Source organism: Thalassophryne amazonica, chromosome 1 (assembly GCF_902500255.1).
Source record: "Thalassophryne amazonica chromosome 1, fThaAma1.1, whole genome shotgun sequence".
Classification (NCBI taxonomy): Eukaryota; Metazoa; Chordata; class Actinopteri; order Batrachoidiformes; family Batrachoididae; genus Thalassophryne; species Thalassophryne amazonica.
In genome coordinates, this window is record NC_047103.1 from 70,807,325 (window position 1) to 70,825,101 (window position 17,777).

General features: G+C 39.7%; 1 protein-coding gene across 4 annotated transcripts in view; it reads left to right on the top strand.

Annotated features, from left to right (window-relative positions):
• The window catches only part of col11a1a (collagen, type XI, alpha 1a), a 363,765-nt gene that overhangs the window by 149,526 nt on the left and 196,462 nt on the right, over positions 1 to 17,777 (top strand). For all 4 annotated transcript variants that reach the window (XM_034171602.1, XM_034171606.1, XM_034171594.1 and 1 more), the window contains 9 exons: positions 791 to 847; positions 5,090 to 5,143; positions 5,250 to 5,303; positions 8,909 to 8,962; positions 9,091 to 9,144; positions 15,430 to 15,483; positions 15,871 to 15,915; positions 16,056 to 16,109; positions 17,338 to 17,382. In XM_034171602.1, the coding sequence (XP_034027493.1) occupies positions 791 to 847; positions 5,090 to 5,143; positions 5,250 to 5,303; positions 8,909 to 8,962; positions 9,091 to 9,144; positions 15,430 to 15,483; positions 15,871 to 15,915; positions 16,056 to 16,109; positions 17,338 to 17,382 (471 nt within the window). The remainder of the gene's footprint in view (positions 1 to 790; positions 848 to 5,089; positions 5,144 to 5,249; positions 5,304 to 8,908; positions 8,963 to 9,090; positions 9,145 to 15,429; positions 15,484 to 15,870; positions 15,916 to 16,055; positions 16,110 to 17,337; positions 17,383 to 17,777) is intronic.

Here is a 17,777-nt window from a genome sequence, read left to right on the forward strand (position 1 = left end):
CCACCCATGTTCTGCTCTCTGCACACAGTGGGAAATGCTCTGCTATTTGGGGAAGGAGGGTAGAAAGACACAACATTTAATGGGCCTGTGATGGATAAAGAGAGACATGCCCCAGAGGGCAACGATGTTCTCAAAAGCCACTTTGAAGACAGTCAAAAATACTTAAAATTGAACTATTTCAGTCACACTTCATGGTGCACATGGTAACTTTTACATTGTTCTGATTTTTACCAAATCAGAACCAAACATCCTAAATGACTTATGTTGGAAGAGTTGAAAATTGAGCATGACTGGATTTCACCAAGAGCTTCGAAGCATCCCCTTTATCCTTTGGCAGCCTTTTAAGTTTTATTATTTATTTTTTGCCTTTTTCAGCTGGCTCTTTTTCATACCCCTTTCATACCCCTAACTAAGGTATATAGTGTGAGAATATTAAAGGCATGGATGCAATAGATGTCCTGTATTTGCAGGTGATCCCTACTTCCTTTCTGTTTATCCAAATTCCAGGGTGGTTCAGTCAGCAACACAGATGGTTGTTTTTATTTCCAAATTCATTATCTGAGCACAAAACAACATGCTTCATTTACTGTCTCCTAAATTATCAACCAAAGTGATCAAACCAATACTAAACCATTTGAATGCCATGTTCAAAATTACAGATGGGGGATAGTCAGCACATGAACATACTTTTTTAAATTCACCAAAAAAGTTAATATACTGTTGGTTGATTTAGTTTGTATTGAATTGAGTGAATGTACACTTCATTCATGTGTGTTTGTTTGCCCTATAGCTAGCTATGAGAGGACCCCCCGGGCCAATGGGTCTGACAGGAAGATCAGGACCAGTGGTGAGTTACTATTTGATGATTTGATTTTTTCTTTCTTTTATTATTTTTAGCTAATTATTAATCTTCCATAAATACATCCTGCTCTTTATTTACACAAAGAGCTTATAATAAGTTGTCAAATCATGTAGTCGTCATTAAAAAAAGCGGTCTGTAATTTTCGACATAGGTACACTTCAACTATGAGAGACAAAATGAGAAAAAAAAATCCAGAAAATCACATTGTAGGATTTTTAAAGAATTTATTTGTAAATTATGGTGGAAAATAAGTATTTGGTCAATAACAAAAGTTCAACTCAATACCTGTAACATAATCTTTGTTGGCAATGACAGAGGTCAAATGTTACCTGTAAGTCTTCACCAGGTTTGCACACACTGTAGCTGGTATTTTGGCCCATTCCTCCATGCAGATCTCCTCTAGAGCAGTGATGTTTTGGGGCTGTCACTGAGCAAAACGGACTTTCAACTCTCTCAACAAATTTTCTATGGGGTTGAGGTCTGGAGACTGGCAAGGCCACTCCAGGACCTTGAAATGCTTTTTACGAAGCCACTACTTTGTTGCCCGAGCAGTGTGTTTGGGATCATTGTCATGCTGGAAGACCCAGCCACATTGCATCTTCAAATGCTCTCACTGATGAAAGGAGATTTTGGCTTAAAATCCCATGATACATGGCCACGTTCATTCTTCCCTTAACACAGATCAGTCGTCCTGTCCCCTTTGCAGAAAAACAGCCCCAAAGCATGATGTTTCCACTCCCATGCTTCACAGTAGATATGGTGTTCTTGGAATGCAATTCAGCAGTCTTCTTCCTCCAAACACGATGAGTTGAGTTTTTACCAAAGTGTTTTGGTTTCATCTGACCACATGATATTTTCCCAACCCTCTTCTGGATCATCCATATGCTCTCTGGCAAACTTCAGATGGGCCTGGACACGTACTGGCTTAAGCAGGGGGACACGCCTGGCACTGCAAGATTTGAGTCCCTCTCTGCGTAGTGTGTAGCCTTTGTTACTTTGGTCCCAGCTCTCTGCAGGTCATTTATCAGGTCCCTCTGTGTAGTTCTGGGATATTTGTTCACCGTTCTCATGATCATTTTGACCCCACGGGATGACATCTTTCGTGGAGCCTCAGATCGAGGGAGATTATCAATGGTCTTGTATGTCTTCCACTTTCTTACAATTGCTCCCACAGTTGATTTATTCACACCAACCTGCTTGACTATTGTAGACTAACTCTTCCCAGCCTGGTGCACATCGATAATTTTTTTCCTGGTGTTCTTTGACAGCTCTTTGGTCTTGGCCATGGTTGAGTCTGGAGTCTGACTGTGTGAGGCTGTGGATAGGTGTCTTTTATACAGATACCGAGTTCCAACAGATGCCATTAATACAGGTAACAGGTGCAGGACAGAAGAGCTTCGTAAAGAAGAAGTTACAGGTCTGTGAGAGCCAGAAATCTTGCTTGTTTGTGGCTGACCAAACACTTTTTTTCCACCATAATTTACAAATAAATTCTTTAAAAATCCTACAATGTGATTTCCTGGATTTTTTTTCTCATTTTGTCTCTCATAGTTGAAGTGTACCTATGATGAAAATGACAGACCTCTCTCATCTTTCTAAGTAGGGGAACTTGCACAATCAGGGACTGACTAAATACTTTTTTACCCCACTGTACGAGTTCGTACAGTGATTCATTTAGGTTTTTTTTTTTGGGGGGGGGGGGGGGTATTTTCTCCCTTTTTGCAACCCATTAATCTGTCTGTCTGTCTCTGTTGGGCAGATCAAAATAAAAGGATGGAGCCATGGGAATAACTGATTGAGTGAAATTTAAAAACTGTGAAGCTGCAGAGTGTCGTAATTTGAGTCTTGTTGTAGAACTGTTATTATTAGCAAACTGCTATTCTGCATTCTGTAATGCATTTCCACCATATTTCATATAAAAATACATATTGTTTATGTTGGTTTGATATTTGGTGGAAGAAATTGCCTTGAGGAGAAGGTTACATGGTAGCTCAGCGGCCGTGCTGTGTGACTATCGGTACTTGCAGCTGCCAAGAAAATTTCATTCTGTTGCCTCCATCCCATCCCACAGCTCACTTCCTTTTTCTCTGAGGCTTGTTGATACATGATCCACTATTTACTTGCAGCGAAAAAAAAAAAAAAAAAAACCATGAACTACCCTGTGCTAAATCAGCCAGTGCCAACACGACAAACATTGTGACATGAAAAGATATGGCAATAATTATGTGCAACAGCAGTGAGTGGGATGTTGAAGATGTTTACAAGCATGCTACACATGTACCTCTCAGAAAAAACTATAAGTGAATGTATGTTTAGATGAAGGTATGACTTTCCAACTGACTTTGAAAACCACTAGTGGACCATTAAGCTTCCATTAAATTGAATTCTGCAAACTTTAAGTCAATTAACATTTTTTCAATAAAGCTTCAATTTCAAAAATGTCTGTAAACCTTATGTGTTTCATGTTAAAGATAATACACTAATCCAATTAGCAAAATCGACACATTGCGTAAAGGAAACTACACTGAAAAAAGAATCAACTTAAAAAAGTGTTACAATTGGTTAAACCTGAATGAATTAAGTTATTTGAACTTAAGTTAGCAAGTTAGATCAACTCCAACTTACAAATGTAAGTTCAAACAGCTTAATTCATTCAGTTATGATGCTTTTTTAAGTTGGTTCAACTATTCTCTTTTTTCAGTGTAGCATCACCACGAGGATATGGAGGAAGAGGAAGTCAAACCAGAGAACATGCACAAATTAGATTCTTAAAATATTTTCCATGTGCAATTTTATTTATTAGTATTTCTTGTTTTATATTTTATGCACTGTGTTTGTTCAATGGAAACTGCTGTTTAATTTAATTTGTTATATTGAATTATTAGTATACATCAAGATGGTCATCTGATCTTGCATGCTAAACCCTTTTGGGAACGTCCATGTTTAAAGTTTCAGCTGTTTAGGTCTGTATGATCCAAAACAAGCAAGCTAAAGCTCAATTCATATATGGTTATAAAATTTGTGTTACACTCAAAAATGGCTCTTTGGATGAACTCAATTCAATTATGTGCAGGATTTACATCTAATAAATATATCTAGCCCCAACTCAGATAAAACACATCCGTGCAAATAATGTAATTTAATTTAGTTGGGACTACATATATTTATTAGGTGGAATACAATCAAATGAGTCAGTTTGAGTGTATCACTTAAACAAATGACTCATTAAATGAACTGAATTCAGTTATGGGCAGGATTTCCATCTAATAGATATATGTAGTCCCAACTCAATTAAATTAAATTATCTTGTATGGATGTACTTTAATTGAATTTAATTTTAATTTTGAATTTAATTTAAAACTCGTCAATAAAGTCAATTTAATGTACAATAGTTCATTTCAGGTCAGCTTGGTGTATAAATATCATCGTTCCAGGCAATGATTGCTGTCAGCTGGCCGTTAGAAGCAAGTTAGACAATAAAAAACAGCTAATTTCAATAGAACAGCGTGTTTTCACCGAGCGGCCAGTCACGGAAGCATGAATTCTCGCCTTCGGATTGGCCACTTTGCTGAAGTGACTTAGCGCTGACCTTGAAAATTAGCAGGTTATTGGGTTAGCTTTACTACAGTTAGCTTCAAACCTATGTTTTAGGTTACCTGCGCCCACTACTGGTTTTCAGACAGTATGATACTATAGTTTTTTTTCCTGTAATTGAATAAATATCACCTTTAGATTGTCTGCAGACAGATTATACTATTTGTGTCGAATATGTGCCTCCACTATCTGTGATTTAGCAGCAGCAGTTTCAGATTTAAGTATATGGCTTCTATGCATTAGTGTGGCAGCATGTCTTAACTGTAGGCTGAAAATGTTTGTGGGCAAAAAGGAAGTTCAAGATGATAGAATACACCTTTTTTTAATTGTAGCAAACAGCTTGGAAGAGTGTTATTTTGCATCTTTCATGGAACACCCATTTTGTTCATACATTTGCACTGAATGAAATGTGTGGACTTATTTTGAGCAGCTCAGCACACAGACACATAGTTAGCTGAACATCGCCCTCTGCTGGTTACTTTGCTTCATGTTACCCATTTGCCTTGTGTCTCACTTTGAAAAAAATGTGACTGTTTGCTTGTGCTCTCTCTCTCTCTCTCTCTCTCTCTCTCTCTCTCTCTCTCTCTCTCTCTCTCTCTCTCTCTCTCTCTCTCTCTCTCTCTCTCTCTCTAGGGTCTACCTGGTTCTGCTGGACTGAAAGGTGACAGTGGAGATCCTGGTCCTCAGGTGAGGAGTAATGATGATGTCACTGATGTACTCAAATGCCCCCTCACCAGCCGCATCCAAGTTTACTCAAACTGTTGATCAAAAAACACGCTGTGTGTCTGCGCAGGGTCCCCGTGGCATCCAAGGGTCTCTGGGACAACCTGGCAAACCAGGAAAGAGGGTGAGTGAACTCACTGATCTGATCTAAATTTGTGTGCGTGAGCTTGTTTCTTCATGTGGAGACATTACACACACTCAGGCTGAGCAGCTTACTTCTAATCCAACAATCACTCGATACGTGCCTAAAGTCCTCTGCAGTCAATATCCGGCAAAGTTAATCTGTCTGAAAATGACAAAATCTGTAAAACGGATTCAGATGTAGATGACAACTAATGTCACAGAGCAGAGACTCTGCAGGTCCCTGAGTCACCTGACTGGATATGAAGATCATCATTTGCAGACAATTTAACTGAGCAGTTTGATTGGTTGTTAAGCCACTAGGAGGCAGTGGCTGATTTAATGCCACAGAATGTGATGGAAGACATACTTTATGCATGTGAGTGTTGGGTTGTAACCTCTCCATTTTTGACCATTTCCCTTTTTCGAACTTCACAATTCAACAAAGATGAGTAAACCAATTAAAGAAAGATAGAATGTGCAACAATGATCAACAGAAAGAAGTTCCTATGGTTCCACATATATGTTTTTAACATATTATTATTTGTTTTAACATATTAATGTTTCCTTTTCTGGTGTGTATTTAAATGGTAAATGGACTGCATTTATATAGCGCTTTTCCATCTGCATCAGACGCTCAAAGCGCTTTACAAATAATGCCTCACATTTACCCCGATGTGGGGGTGCTGCCATACAAGGCACTCACTACACACCGGGAGCAATAGGGGATTAAAGACCTTGCCCAAGGGTCCTTCGTGATTTTCCAGTCAGGCTGGGATTTGAACTGAGGATCTTCTGGTCTCAAACCCAACGCCTTAACCACTAGACCAAGTCTGGATTTGAAAGTCTCCACAGAATCTGACTGTTTTATTGATGCAGGGAGATCATTTCACAGAACAGGGGCACGATAAGAGAATCACTTATTCATCACTTATTCTCGTTGAGACATCGGTTAATTTTTTAGAGTGTGACCTATGTTGTTCAAAAATATGCCATTCCTGCACAGCAAAGACGTAAAGTAACATGGGCCCAATGAATATTTTACACATTAGATTTTTTAAATCCAAATTTAATCCTTTTGTAATCAACAACATTTTAACTCGTAACTGTGATTTAATTACATATACTGAATTTTTCTCAATAATTGTAATGATTACAGTCACATTTATTTTGTAATTTAATTACACAACTGAAATGCATGCAACTATTAATTCCCCAATACTGAACACAACACACATCTGAAGAAAAACACAACACACACTTAGTGAAGAGTTTTGTATATTATATTATAGTACCAATAGTGGTAACTTGTCGAATCCTATTTACAAATAAATGCAATTTTGTTTAGGAAGCTTTCTGCTAAATTCACTCATTCATTCATTTACCATCTTTCACAATAATGATGTATTGTATTTCTCTGACAAATCAGCAATCTGCAGTGTTTTGACGTCACCTTTTGGTATCACCTCAGCTTGCTTGGAACCATGACGGAGGTGATACCAAAAGCAGAACTAGGTACCAGGTACTAGGTACCAGGTACTAGGTGCCAGGTTTGAAAGAGCAGAGCAGGTACCATCTAGTGAAAAAGTGTCATGTGAAAGTATAAATGTTATTAGCAAGATATCTGAACCACATCTAATCTGATATTGATCTAAATTAGCGTGGACATTGGGCCTTTGGATGGAATGAAGTGTTTTGATTTTGGTTAGGATCTGTGAATAATCAAGGTCCAGCGGCTGCCATGTGCCTTTTACTAAGGAGTGGCTTCTGTCTGGGACCTCTACCATACAGGCCTGATTGGTGGATTGCTGCAGAGAAGGCCCTTCTCTCCTGATTGCTCAGTTTAGACGGGCGGCCAGCTCTAGGAAGAGTCCTGGTTGATCCAAACTTCTTTCATTTATGGATGATGGAGGCCACTGTGCTCACTGGGACCTTCAAAGCAGCAGAAATGTTTCTGTACCCTTCCCCAGATTTGTGCTTTGAGACAATCCTGTCTGCGGGGTTGACAGACAATTCCTTTGGCGTCCTACTTGGTTTGTGCTCTGACATGCACGGCCAAATGTGGGCCCTTATATGTAGACAGATGTGTGTCTTTCCAAATAATGTCCAGTCAACTGAATTTACCCCAGGTGGACTCCAGTTAAGCTGTAGAAACATCTCAAGGATGATCAGTGGAAACAGGATAAACCTTAGCTCAATTTTGAGCTTTGTGGAAAAAGCTGTGAATACTTATGTGCATGTGATTTCATAGTTTGTTTGTTTGTTTGTTTTTTCAAAAATCTCATAAAAACCTTTACATTGTCATTGTGAGGTTTTGTGTGAACAATTTTCAGGGGAAAAAAAAGGAAAAGCAGCTGTAACTTAAAAATATGGAAAAACTGAAGCGCTGTGAATACTTTCCTGGTGCACCGGAATACAATAAAACTGAATCCATTTAACAATCAAAAAAATCATGACTGTGCTGTGTAATTTTCTCATCTGTCAGTAGATAACTGAGCAAGAGGTGATTTCAAGAACTGCATACGAAATCTAAGCTGGAGTCTACAACATTACTCTTTGCAGACTTGTTCCTAGAGCTCATGTATTTTATGTCACTATCATGAAGATGCATCAAAAGCTATTCCATGCACACAACCGCTGAAGCTTGTAAATCCCCCGCAAGACTCCTTCATGCACAGTCACTGTTTTTTGAGGGTGATCAGTAAGACGAATTACCAGACTGTGCCATACTGCTTGTAAGTGATCATGACTGATTGAATTGAATTCCAAGGAATAAGTAACACTTCAGCTTGACGTCTTCCTTTTGCTGAATTGTCAATAAAATAATGAAGGAATGCACCCAGCTGACCATGAAATAAGTCAGCAGCCAATTGTCAAATTATGCTTTGGTTCTTTAAATATGGGCTGCATGCACACACACACACGCACACAGACGACATTCCTACAGTGTTCAACTGATTTTAATGCAGTTAACCTCAAAATAAAGGTGAGAATGTGCACTATGATGTCACAGCCATTGTGTCCTTCCATCGTTAATACGATCGAAGCGGTGTACAAGCGGCACAAGCTCGTTCATGGCACAGGGAGTCCCAAACTGGAAGTTCCAAATTGAACAGCAGAGGATATTAACTGGCTTTTGATTGATTTTGTTTTTGCACTGGAATGTTTATCCTCTGTAAGGTTTTTGTGTAACTTTTTGATTGTCTTAATTTTAAAAAAGAAAATAAGATTTAATAAAGAGAAAGAGGAGATCTCATGTGAATAGAGGAGAAAAGGCAGGTGGTAGGTTAAGAGGGGCATAGTTGGGGGGTTCTGGTGGTCAAAGCCCCCCAGAAGCTAAAGGGTTTTAGCCATGCTAATGATCCCCAGAAGCATTTACTGAAAAACATCTGATGGACCTAAATGACATGGTGCAATGCTGAAGAGCTTCGCTCGTTCATGTCTGCAACATATAGATATTATGTTTTCATAACAAAAACAACACAAATTAGGCGATCCTCAGATATACAGTATGTACCTAACTAGATGTAATGTGCATGTAAATACTTGTGTATGTACCACTGACAGGACATGTATGATATATTAACTTGTTTTGTCTTTTGTTCTAAGGGCCGTGCTGGGGCTGATGGGGCCCGCGGGATGCCTGGAGAGCCAGGTGCCAAGGTATCACCTTTTTTATTCTTTCACACAGATGTCACAAGATGCAGTTTTTAATCAAAAGCACATTTACTTCTTTGCTGATTGATAATGTTGTGTGTGATGATGACATCAGCTTCTGTCCTTCTAAACAGGGTGACCGAGGGTTTGATGGACTCCCGGGACTACCTGGTGAAAAGGGACACAGAGTGAGTAGAGAATTTTGGATGTCACCTATTTGGTGAACTAAAATTTTGAATTAGAATGTAATGGTCAGAATGAAACAGTGACATATTCTGGTTATTGATACACTGATATTTATTTAAACGATAAAAAGTCTCAAAGTTCTTGTTGGTTTTATACCGGCGCCAACATAAAATCTTGCATGAAGATAGGGAGGGCAAATGCAGAAGTGCAGTCAATATTATGTTCATCAGATCGCCCATCCCTCCCTATATTTCTATAAAATGTCTTTTTTCATCATAAATGAAAGATAAATCACAAACAACTCATCCGTTTAGTGCCAGATCTGTTCCACCTGGTGTGCAACCTCTGTATTGCAAACTCTTAAATTGAGGTTATTGTCATGTGTTTACTACCAGCGCACACTGATAACATTGTCACAAGTAAAATGTTGTGAAAAAGACTCATTGTTTTCCGTTTTACAATGTGTTGGGGTAACAAACTGGATTTCAGATTTCAGACAACTTTATTGATCCCAAAAAAGGGCAATTATGTTTACACTCCAATTACCTCAGAAAAGATACAGCAATTAATCCACAATTTTTACTTGTTTACCCTAATAATGACACACATCAAAATTAAAGACAACACATATACATTTGACATTGTTTATGTGCTCTAAACGTGAAGCAGTCCATCATCCGAATTGAGGCAAAGTGGGTGAAGGCCGCAGCAGGAGGGGCCCGCGCCGCCCAGCCTGGGGGTTGAAGGCTACAGCAGTAAAAACCGCGCTGCCTTCAAGGTGGCAGGGAGGAAGCCAGTGTGACCGTCCTTGCCGGAGTCCTAACAAAATGTATTTATTTTAGGGTGGGGGTTTAATCAACTCTCATTAAAAAAATGGGGTGGGTGACTGCTTGGTGGGGAGTGGGGTGGCGGTCATTCCAATGTATGGATATAAAAATACTGTAAATGCATTACTGCTTCATTACAACCCATGGCACGAGCAGGTGGAGTCCTCAATATTGAGGCAGCTGTGTGCTGGATCGGTAACAAGAGATCTTGGATCCTCCAGGAGAACTCAGCCGAGGTTAGGGTTGGGTTATGCTGTATCTTGTAGCTTGTATCCACAGGATCATGTCCAAAGAAATGTGCCACATGACTAAAACATTGTAGCTGGTGTGATACTCCTCAACTAAGTCTCCCAAAGGAACAATTGTTTGACACAAAGTCATTCCAGTGGTACTCAAGGATGCTCCAAAGAGTCCAAGTACCAAAAATCATCCAGTTTTGCCTTAGATCTGTGGTTAGTGTCCAAATCTCACAACCAAAGCATAAGATAGGAAGCAGCAGAACCATAAAGGTTTTTGATCTCCTGCAAAGGTATCAGCATTGACAAACACCTCTGTCCAGCGACCTCATGACTCCATAAACTCTTCCCAGGTGTCTCTCAATCTCAAAGACCGAGGCCCCAGAGACATGAATGTCACTGGGTGCGTTTCCATTACCCTCCAAACTGCACAATTTGAAGTAATGAATTGAAAATAGACTTAATGGAAACACATGTATTTCAAGAGAAAAAAATAGCACCCTCAAATATTCCATAAAGGTTTTTGATGTGAGTTTGCTTTTCAAGTAATTCAAAATTGCAGTGGAAACATTTTTCTACAATTACAGGTCACATGGTATACAGAAAGACTGACATGACATTCTATAATTCACGATGCGGTATGTGTGGATGGACTTAAACTTTATTAGACATAACATTAGGGCAATCTTGAATTGACAAAACAATAAAATGACAATATTTACCAGGACTTACCCATCCGTTGTCATAACTATTGAAACTATATTTATCCCGAGAGTCTCGCTAGGTTGACTGTTATTGTGAGAGTTCAAAACCCAGTAGTCGCATTTCATCATTTCACTCATGTGTTGTCATTTCACTCTTTTATTGACACACAGGCAATTTTGCTGAGTAAAATTTACTCTGGTGGGATAACATGTGATCCCTGTCTAAACAGAGTAAAATATACTCTACCATGGGGCTAAATCAACTCAACATAGTGTAAAATCAACACTTACTGAAGTAAATCCACTTGCATTGACTAGACCAGGGGTAGGCAACCTGTTCCAGAAAGAGCCATGAGGGTGCAGGTTTTCTTTGCAGCCACTGACTCCACCAGGTGATTTCACTGATTAACTGATTCCATCTGCTCAAAGTGATATTAATCAGTAAAATCACCTGGTGGAGTCAGCGGTTGCAAAGAAAACCTGCACCCTCATGGCTCTTTCTGGAACAGGTTGCCTACCCCTGGACTAGACGGTGTCACGACTCAATCCGTCCAGCCTTTGCTGCGCATGCATCATCAGCCGCAGTTCACTGATTATCACATCGTTTCTGCTTCAAACTGCACTCCAGTCATCATCTGTCTCAGCGACAGATATCTGAAGCTTTTGTACAACAATAATTTCCGCATAAATTCAGCATTATTTCATCAGAAAAGGAGGAAAAAGTGATCAGAGTACCACAGCTACACAGCTGCTGCGTTCACTGACCATCATTTCAAAGCGTCACAGAATATCGCCTCATTCCTGCTTACAACGGCCTCTTTTCTGCTTAAAACTGACTTTAGAATGATTTAAGAGGTTTTACTGATGGTTAATAATCCCATTAATCCATTTGATCACTTTGGGTGAAGACAATCTGTCCACAGAGTGGCTGTGCTCAGAATTGATGCATGCGCAGTGGAGGCAGGCGGGGGGTCTGTTCAGTCGGCGACACCAGTGGAGCTGATTTCACTCTACAATAGAGTGTTTTTTGCTCTATTTAGACTGGGATCAAATGTTATCCCAGCAGAGTAAATTTTAATCAGCAAAATTTCCTGTGCATTCTGAAAATATCTCTTAAGTTTTGTGCAGATCTGTACTGAAAACCCAGCTGCTGCTGAGATAAGTGAATGTCTCTACAAGTTCAACACTTTAACCGCATACAGAGTCCAGGTCATTGAAAGCTTGGATCTTAGTCTTGATCCAGGACAATCTCATTCCTCACTCAGATCTTACCAATAATCAAGTGCTGCAATCAGGGTGTCCATTGAGTCCACAAAGATCAGTGCGCCATACAGTACATAAAGTAAAGGTCAGTAAAGCTTTCTTTTCCAACAAAGGCACCTAAGCTGCTGGTTTCCACAACCCTACTAAACGTCCAGTCCATGCAAGTACTGAACAGCATAGGAGACAGGACACATGCCTGATGATCACCAGTATTGACTGGAAAAAAATAACACATTCTCACTCCCAAGTTGTCACATTTTTATGCTTGGTCAGCGCCGCTTTCCGTCGTGATGTGATGACTTAGAGAACCCTGTTTTGTCATTTAGACTGGACGGTAGGGAGACAGCACACAGAACTATCTGCTTCACTCTGGAACTTGACTTTCAGGGAACAATCATCTATGGCTTGGTTATGGTTAGGGTTTCCCAGCGCATCACACAGTGATGTAACGAGGGAACTCGACTCATCACAGATTGATGTTCTATCAAAATGAGCTGTTTACATCAAAACGTGACAACTTACATGTGAGACTGGGAACTTGTGTACAGACTGGATATTATGTCCAACAATGTCTCGAGGATCCTGTGAATAAATATAAATATGGCTCCATTTACACCAGGCATTAAAATGTGTCTTGTACATATGATATATGACATATTTTACTGATTTATTTGCATCTGACAATAATCTGCCCAGTGACCACACTGAAATCTCATTAAGATCTGATATCCAGCTCACTTCATACTCCTGTAGTTTGCAGGCCAAAAAAAAATAAATCCAAGAAGGGGAAGGCTGCATTGTTTGCTTTGAAAAGTGGGGAACAGTTTTTAACTCACCAAGTGGAGTAGGTAGGTCAATGGGATTAGGACCACATTCATAAAGCAGTCTAAACTAAACTTAGTTGACTACGGTTAGTCACCCAACGTTATCCATCTAATATCTGTTTCACATCAATGGCTAAACTTGTAGATTACCAGTTCTTACTGTAATACTGTCCCTCACAAAGTACAAAGTCAAACTGTTTCGCACTCTTAAATTTATTTAAAGTCACAGTGGAAAAAACAGGCCTGGATTCTGAAGAACTTCTCTCACGCAAGAGATCCATCCGTTCAGACCTTCAAACAATGGACTAAAACAGTTTTTTTTATCAAGCACAACATGGGCATAACAAAGGCAGAACTTATTTTGCAACATCCTTCCCTTATTGGTCCCTGTGGTCATTCAGGGGAGGTCCAACCCCACTGCCCATGACCCACGTGAAAATAGGACACATGATTTATATTGTAACCGGAATCTCTTTGTTCTGAGTGGTAAAACCGTTTCAAGCCCAGTTTGACATGTGCAATCAAACAAATAACAGACTAAAAGTACATCAAACTAAGAATACAATTGTTGTTGTTGCTCATTTGGCTGCTCCTGTCATTGTCCAGGGTCGCCACAGCGGATACAGCCAGATCCGCATTGGTAATTGCCACAACTTTTACGCCAGATACCCTTCCTGACACAACTCCAGTTTTACCTGGAGAAACACATACAGCCGCTGGTGTTCCAAAGAGGTCTCCCATCCAAGTACTAACCAGATCCTACTCTGCTTAGTTTCTCAGATCTGACGGGATCAGGCTGACACAGAGCAGACCGGCTGCAAACTAAGAATACAATAATTTAAGTAAAATAAATACTTAATACCAAAACAAATAGCAAAGAAAACAAAATAATAGTTAAACACACAAATATATCTAACAATGGCCTCGTGAGCATTGTTGCCAAGAAACGCCTCCAATGTGCAGCAGTTTTGTTTACTTCCATGTTGGTCGTTGTCATGAACTATCCAGCCTTTGTTTCGTTAACTGGCTTTATTGACATTTACAGACATGCGAACTGCAGAATGACGTGTTTAGCTCTTAGCCTAGCAGTTCTTCTTCTACACTTCCACCAAGTATTTTTGTGCACACAACGCTGCTCAGCATGACAGTGATGCCTGGTGGCTAATGTGAGAACTGTCACAAACACATAATGACAGTCGTCATCTGCTACAACCATGGCCAAAAGCGGAGGAAGCGCTCCTTTTGGAGGAATACGAGTGACGTAGGGGTGCGCTTGAGTGTTCCATCAAGTGGCGGTACATGATAGCTGCCGTTTTTGAGGTAAACCACTTAAGTTTTGTTCCCTAAAATCTGATTAGCATCCTCTGTACCAGGCTCAAAACTTTAGTCGGGTAACGTCAAACTTTAGCTAAGCATTTTGTGCAATGACTAATGTCAAAAATTAGTCAACTAAGCGAGTTTAGTTGAAGAAAAAAGATTAGACTGCTTTATGAAACTGGGCCCTAGAATACCAATATATCATCTTGGGTTTGATGATCAGTCATGCTACCTGTTTGTGTCCTTGGAGAAAATGCATCATCTGCTTTGTCTTACTCGACTCAGCTGGAAAAATGGTTACCAAGCTTGGCTGGGGAAGTACACTGATGGACTGGTGTACCATCCAGTAGGAGTTGTAGACTGTCATGCATTTCATGCTGCAGAAGCTGGAGATAAGCATTGCCACGAATGGTCCTTGTTTAGGACTTACTTGTTCTTTTTAGCGAAAGTAATATGGTGTATTATTCAAAGTTAGGGTTAGGTCCTCAAATACACAGTTATTGATTGATAATGAACAATGATTAATGAATTGATCAACATGATGTTCTTGTAAAATCGTGGGATAGTTCACACAAAATAATTCAGTTTTAAAAGAAAACGATAGCAAGTAGATGATCAGGTGGTAAAAGCAGCTGCTCTGCTATAAAACCAGTGCCCTTCCAGTGCATAACCCTGGTGTAGAAAGCCATGTGAGTAGCGGTGGCATCTCCAAGTGCTCCATGCACAAACTAAAATATTCTCCCACCAAAATTGTGACTGATACAATACACATGCATATGGAGTATACATATGACCTTATTTGTTTAATCCATCACCAATGTCCACAGCTGTTAATATAGTCTACACATTGTACTCAGATAGTGTAGAACCATTGTCATGGATACATAACGTCACATTTCAGTACGCTATAAGGTGTGTCTACAGCAGGCAGACATAGAAAACATGCAAGACAGTCACTCTCCAGGTCCAAGGATGGAGACCTCTGCACGATAAATATTATAAATGAAAACTAAATATCTTACAAAATTCTGCATTTATTAGTTTGACATTTTTATGAAAAGGATGCAGCATGAATTCCTGATCATCTCATAATGTGACAATTTTTTTTCCCCTCAGGGGGAGCCAGGACCAATGGGACCCATAGGTGCTCCTGGAGAGGATGGACAGAGAGTAAGTCACTCCTTCTTAATCTGCTACTGCAAGAAAACTGCAATTAGCACCATCCGCTAGCTGGTTTATTAGCTCAACCCTCAGGCACTGGCAGCTGGATGGAGAGAAGTGAAATGGAGGAGTGGGGTTTCTGTTTAACCTCTGCTCCCGTTAAATCTAACTACCTTAACCTGTTGCCCCACTCCAGGGAGTTTGCTTCATGAACTCAAGATGAGGTTCTGACTAATAAAAAGCTGATTTCACTGTTGATATTTGTTTTCTAGATGAGAAACTGATTATTTCCTTTAGAGATGATTTGTTTATTTAATTCACCTATAAAAGCATTTAAAAGCATTGCACCTCTCCACTGAAACCAAATTTATTCTGGCTCTTTGTTTCTGATGATAGGGTGAAGATGGAGAGATTGGGCCTCGAGGATTATCTGGGGAGAGTGTAAGTCTTTTACACATCTTTGATGTCGATCAATTGTTCATAAAAGTATCCACCAGGGGACAGGATTGTCTTTCTGAAAATGATTCACCAAAGCATAGCTCACCTTTCATTTTAAAGTCAGTGCATCTACTTATTTGTAGGGCCCTAGAGGTTTGCTGGGACCTCGTGGACCTCCAGGACCTCCTGGATCACCCGTATGTACCCCGCCGCCTTTTGCATCTGTGCTTTCTTTATGGTAATTGCACAATCAGGTGTACCACTAGTGTTTCACTTTTGGCGAAAAATGAAATTCAATATGATAACAACATCCCAAGGGATCTTCATACAGAATTTCATGAGCAAATACCATTTAGATTTTTTTCGGTGACAGACTGAGTGCTTGATCCTTGTGAACAAAAACAGGTACTACGGAGACTACATTAGGTTTGTGAAGAACTCTTTTATTCCAAAAAGTTACATACCAAAGCATTGGAAATGGTGTTATTTCTGTGTCCTATAACGTGAGTCAAAAGACTGGACCAAAATTTCTGCTGTAAAACCTCCAATCATAGTTTTACAAGTGATTCCAGTATAGAGCTACTACTATGGAGACTACAAGGCTCTACGGAGACTACATTTGGCACAAATTGTCATTCTTGAGGTACTAAAAATAAATATATCACTTCCAATTTCTAGATCATGGTTGAGACAAAGACACTCTAGTGAAATATATTGGTATCATTCCTGCACCTAGTGTTGCCTCTCTGTGAGTATGCTACTACGGAGACTACAATATTTTGGGGGACATCCACATCCCTGATTATGTGAATTTCCCAGAAGTTCCAGCAATGAAAACTGAAACAAATTACTAGCACTGTTTTGTATGGGATCCATTTAGGTGTCAAATCTAATAAACAGGAATTATGAAATCAAAGGATTTATGTTTAGAGCATAGTGTTTTCTCAAATGAATTGACAAATTTGGATTCTGGTTACAAACCTATTATTTTACTCAAATGACTGCTGCTTGGCTCCAAGTGAAGATATTTTGATTCCGTAACTTGTGTCATGACCAGAGAAATACTGGGAATGTCACTGATTGGTGTGGTTCTTTGAAAGGTTCGAGAGGATAACTATCAGCTTTATTATATAATGAGCAAATTTCACATGAAACGAGGTAACATGCAAAAAAATGCATTTTTTCACCATATATTCACCATTTTTGAGTTTTTTTATGCATTTCCAAACTGTAAAAAGCAGGGCACAGATAAAGGTATGCCCAAGGGTCCTTAGCAATAGCTTCTAATGTCCCTAATGGCATTATTTTATGAGATATAGGTTGGTAACATTGCATTATTAAAATGGTAACACCTGATTGTGCACTTACCGTTAATTTGTATGACGTATACATGATGATGATGATGATGAAACTTGTCTTTTGCAGGGTGTCGCCGGAGTTGATGGACCTCCAGGTTCCAAAGGAAACATGGTACGAGGCTCTGAGTGAACTGTGAAATGTCACATTGTGTCTTGTTGTGGCTTTGCACTGCTTAGCTAGGCTGTAAAAACTCCTTTAGGATGCAAAACACTGAGGCTTCGGGGAAGTGAAGGATGAACTGTATCATTGCCTTGTGATGTCACAAGAAACTGGGCACCTATAGTTGAGTGGGTAAAGCAGTTGTCCAAGAACTGACTGGTCGAGAGTCTGATCTTACCTGCACTGCCGCTGAAATGAGTATCAAAGTGTCCTTGAGCAAGACACTGAACCTAAACCTCAGGGGACATTACGTTTGATAATTTCCCACAAACATCAGCGGGGGGGATCTAGATGAAGAGGAATGTCAGAGTATTACAGAGTAAAGTGTCAAAGGTTTGGAAGCACTT